The following is a 5,000-nucleotide window of genomic DNA, read 5'->3' on the forward strand; positions in this document are numbered from 1 at the left end:
GTGTGTGTGTTTGTGTGTGTGTGTGTGTGTGTGTGTGTGTGTGTGTGTGTGTGTGTGTGTGAGGGATGGAGCTGGTGCTGAGGTTATCTGTGGTATCAGGGTCTTGCCATCAGATGCTCCTGGCCGGTACAAAACACATTATGACAGTCATGATGAATGACTTGCAGTACGCACGTATAGACTGCCTGTGCACTGGGGCATGCTCTCCGTGTAGATAACACACACACACACACACACACACACACACACACACACTCGCAAAATATAATTTATTCAATTTTCATGAATGCACAAACACTACAAATCCTAAAGTGCACCAGCACATCCAAAAAACATTGAGTCTTGTGAGCATGTCAGTCCGTGTGTTTCCGGGTCTGGTGAGCACTTTGGGATGAGGTGTGTGGACTGAGTAGCGGTGTGTAAAAAGTCAGAATGAAAGCCTGGAGGAGTGGAGTTTAATGACTCACCTTCAAAACCTCCTCCAACACAGCACCCGCCTCCCTCCCACCTCCCCATCCGCATCCACCATCTCCTTTTTTGAGCCCTCTTACAAAGTTCCTCACCTTTCAGTCCGCCTCCGCTTCCCACTTCAGGTCCCTATTAGCTATTGGGAGTCGCGGTCGTACGTCTCCTTTGTTTTACCGAATGCACTTTCAGCTGCAACGCTGCTCGTTGAAATTGCCTCGAATGTCTTATGGAATATCAGTATCGCTCCGAATTTGCCAATTCTCACTGAAACCACGGCTCAGCTCGGCATAACATGGGATCTACGCAGCCACCTCGTCGTCCGGCTCCAGGCGGTCTTACGGTGAAACAGAAGGGGTGTTCCTTCCGTCGCCGGCCCCCGACTCACTCTTGTTGCCCGTGGTTTCCTTCCAGGGGCCTAATGGCGGTGAGTAGGGGCTTGGCGGTTGGAAGGTGAATGGAATCGGGCGCTCGAGAATCCGAAGATTTGAGATTCACACAACGCCGCTATTAGAGCGGGCGAGGCGCGGAGCACGGACCAAATGGAATAATATCGCGTGAAAGGAAGATAAAGGAGGAAAACCCTCAGAGTGGTGAGGGAAGATAAAAAGGAACTGGCGACCAGAATGTATTTTTGTTGTCTGTCTGTGCCGCGGGCTCTCAGTAGAAGTTATAACCGCGTCAAGTCGTCATCTGAGTCGTCAGGCTCTCGTGCTTTGGCTTTCCTTTCGGCGTTTGCCGCTCTTGTCTTCCGGACTCGATCATATGTCCTCTGTCCCGGTTCCTGTCCTGCCTTTCTCTCTTCCTCGTCTAAACACGAGTGCACAGATATGCGCCGACACCCGCTGTTGCCAACGTGGCCAAATGAAGAGGTTGTGTCCCGCCCGGGGTGTGCAGTCAGCAGACTGCAGTTAAGTGGAGGTGCAAGAGGGTATTAGTGGGAGGGGGAAAGGGCATTGATCCCTGTACGCACTCCCATAGGAGGAATCTACCCACATCGTGACAGCTCCACCACGCACACACACACACGCACACACACACACACACACACACACACACACACACACACAACACACACAGTGCACTCACTGGCAGCATCGATCCCAAAGCAGTTTCCATTCTGAATTTTCTGGGCCTTTACAAACCTTTACATAAAGACGTCTTTTACAAGCCCCACTAAGTAATTATCCTGTTAAGTCCGAGATGGAACAAAACATTGTGAAATAATTAGCCTTTCCTAGCTAGATGCATAAAATAGATATGCAAAATACCCCTCTTTGATATCTTGTATGCCATGAGCTAAATTCCTATTCATTCCAAAGAGTTTTTTCCCCCAACATTTTGTGGCTAAAACACAGATCATTGGCTCAAACATGTATTCCATGACATCCTCGTTCGTTTTTATTCAGATAAAAGTGCGGCTGCATGTTTTGCGAACCAAACCGGATGAACCCACATGCTTTCCAGGAAAAAGTGTATAACGATGCCACTCGCAGGCTGAACCCATCACGACTGTATGTGAACAGCATTTCTATTTGGGTGCTGGAAGTTCCCACAGTTTCCAACTCCTCGTTCATATCACCATGTCTTAATACTCATAATCTGAAAATAGCCACGTGATTCCTCCTGTATGATGGTCGGGATCATCTCTTGCATTGCGATTTGCTAAATCAGAAGTGTTGTTGACCTTCAAAACCTACTAATACTATTTAGAGAACATCTGGAGAACAGTTACGTCTCCCTGATAAACCTTTTTCTGACCATTGGCCGGACGGATATTCAATAAGAGTTTTGATCATCACCCATCCTCACCGGGTGCGTTGCATTGACTTTTCACTGCATATATGTATGAGAGTATGTATATGTATGTGACGAATAAACCTCTTGAATCTTGAATCTTGAATCTTGAATCTTGAATCCTCCAACAAGCTGACATGTTGGCCTCTCAGGTGAAACACACACCTGAACTCCCCTGAATATATATATATATATATTTTTTTTTTTTTTTTTTTTTTCTGTTGTTTTCATCTTGGATTGCTCTCAGACTGACTCTGTGCGTTTGTGTTTTTCAGAGACTCGAGAGGATCGAACCAAGAGACTGTTCAGACACTACACTGTGGGATCATACGACAACTTCACCTCATACAGGTACTTCCACCCAGCAGGTCGCACACTCCTGTACAGTATGTGTGCATGACTTTTCGTGCAGTGCGGCCAGCTTACATGATACCTATATGCACACGGCCTCACGCACGGAACGCCAATCAGGATCTTTATTCCACTTTTGCTTAATAAAGTGAATGCTGTCATGCTGCTGCCACCTAAAGGAGGCAGACTGCCATTACAAGAAATATTAAGAAAAAAGTATATACTGTATCTGTGTGTGTGTGTGTGTGTGTGTGTGTGTGTGTGTGTGTGTGTGTGTGTGTGTGTGTGTGTGTGTGTGTGCGTGTGCGTATGCGTTTTAGCCACTGCATGGTTACCCCATTCGGTCGGTACTCTTAGGTCTGTGCTTATTAGTGCACCGTTCATGTTGGATTCTAAGTACACACGTTACCATTTGGACACTTTTGAAGTTGAGCTGTGTCTTTTCTCAACCTGGCATTTAGATTTTGAGCAGCTCTCATCTCCGGAACCAGATTTAGCAGCAGTTTGCGTAGCGCGCTATGCAAACACGAGTCTTGGTGTGGTCATTGAGAGTAATTGTTGCTAGGTCTAACTACACCGAGATGGAACGTTGTACCTCCGCTTGAGTGAAAACACGCGTTTTCCACAGTGGCGTAGGGGTGAAAATCTTTTGGGATAAAATGTGGAATTAGACTCCGCCCGTCGACCTTTTTTTGACGTTGTAGACACGCCAGGGGAACCTTCACCATTCTTGATATTGTACAGTGAAATGTTTTCTTCTGTGCATATTGGGATCACATTTTTTTTTTCACCAGCTCAAACAATATTTTAGAAAGCCTAAATGTGATAAAAAATAAAAGAAGAAAATGTCAGAATCGTTCAATGGAGAATCTCGATTCTGAGAATTTCTTCCACCCTTGCTACCCAAGACTTTGTTAAGATGCAAATCCCATCTCGATGCCAGAATGTGTGAGTGTGAGACACTGAGCTGCTCTGAGGGAGCGACTCCATTGTTTCCTCCCACTTCCCGAACATTTTATCAAATGTCTGCACTTCAGACTCGAGCGTGATTAAGTGTCACTTCTAGCGCCTTTCTGCCATATCTGGAAAGAATTAGAATGACGTTTGTAATTCTATTCATTCTCACCCAAGGATAGAAGTGTGGAGTAGCAATAGAGTGTGTTTTTAATGGTGGATGCATTATCCCAATTGAACAATATGCGCGATAAATGGCTGGGAATGGGATTCCAAAGATTTGACAACAACCAACAGGATGTTATGAATGCCAGAAATGATTCTTAATGACAACAGGAGCATATTAAGTCGACATGTGTTTATTCTTGGACTGAAATAACACAAATCTACAAATCCAAGTGCTGTCTGAGAGGCAGAGGAGAGGTTTATTTTAAGGAAGCATAGACTCTAGACATAGAATGGCGAGCGCTGCCACAGAGATGTTGTATTGAACCACGTGGGCGGCTACAGATTGTGCACAAGCTCGATGGGTTTAATGCATTAAAAGCTGCTCTTTTTGAGAGATACGGGGGAAAGAGGCACAACAGAAAGTGCAAAGAATAAAAAATAAATAAATCTGAGCATCAACTCAACCGGCTTGAACTACTTTCCAATGTACCCTCTTCTTTTTCTGGTCGTCGAACCTCACAAAACCCCAAACTTTAACCTCCCTCCTGCAGAAAGGTTTGTCAGGGGCCTCCCGAATCCGTTGGCAGGGGTTCTGTCTACCCCCGGTAAGTGTGACGGTGCAGAGTGGGTGTGCGTGTGAGTGCAGCTAACCTGATGGAGACTGCCGCCGCCCACCACAACACCACCCACATGATCCTAAACACAATCACAAGAACACATGGTTCTCTTCACGTGGGCTTTGCATAGTCGCTGGGCAGCGCAGTCTCCCAAAATGTGTGCTGTTTGAGGTCTGAAAATGCTGCCGAGAGCACAGCACAGTGGTGTGTTAAGCGTGTTAGGTGTATTCATATTCAGTACACAGTTTAGAATCGCTCCCATTTTAGAATCATCTTATATCATTATGTTGGAGATGGAATTTAATTACCTTTATTTTAGGGTTTTATGACTGTAACAGCAGCCACATAAATATTTATTAACTGACATACATGTAGCCCTACATAAATACAAAATACAAAAATAGAATATATATATATATATATATATATGTATGTATATATAAAATGTTATATATATTTTTTTCTATTTTATTATTCATTTATTATTTTTATTATTATTATTTTCTAAATAATTTGAATTATTATTACAATAAATATGTGTGTGTGTGTGTGTGTGTGTGTGTGTGTGTGTGTGTGTGTGTATGTATATGTCTACTGTATATGTCTAGAAATTAAACTTTATACTTTTTGTTTGTTTGAGTTTTTCCA

General features: G+C 44.1%; 1 protein-coding gene across 1 annotated transcript in view; it reads left to right on the forward strand.

Annotated features, from left to right (window-relative positions):
- The window catches only part of shank3a (SH3 and multiple ankyrin repeat domains 3a), a gene marked incomplete at both ends in the record, with an annotated part of 157,666 nt that overhangs the window by 132,973 nt on the left and 19,693 nt on the right, over positions 1-5,000 (forward strand). The window contains one exon of the mRNA XM_080002436.1: positions 2,538-2,613. Within this exon, the coding sequence (XP_079858562.1) occupies positions 2,538-2,613 (76 nt within the window). The remainder of the gene's footprint in view (positions 1-2,537; positions 2,614-5,000) is intronic.

The sequence above is a fragment of the Zeus faber genome (genome assembly GCF_960531495.2).
Source record: "Zeus faber genome assembly, chromosome: 6".
Lineage (NCBI taxonomy): Eukaryota > Metazoa > Chordata > Actinopteri > Zeiformes > Zeidae > Zeus > Zeus faber.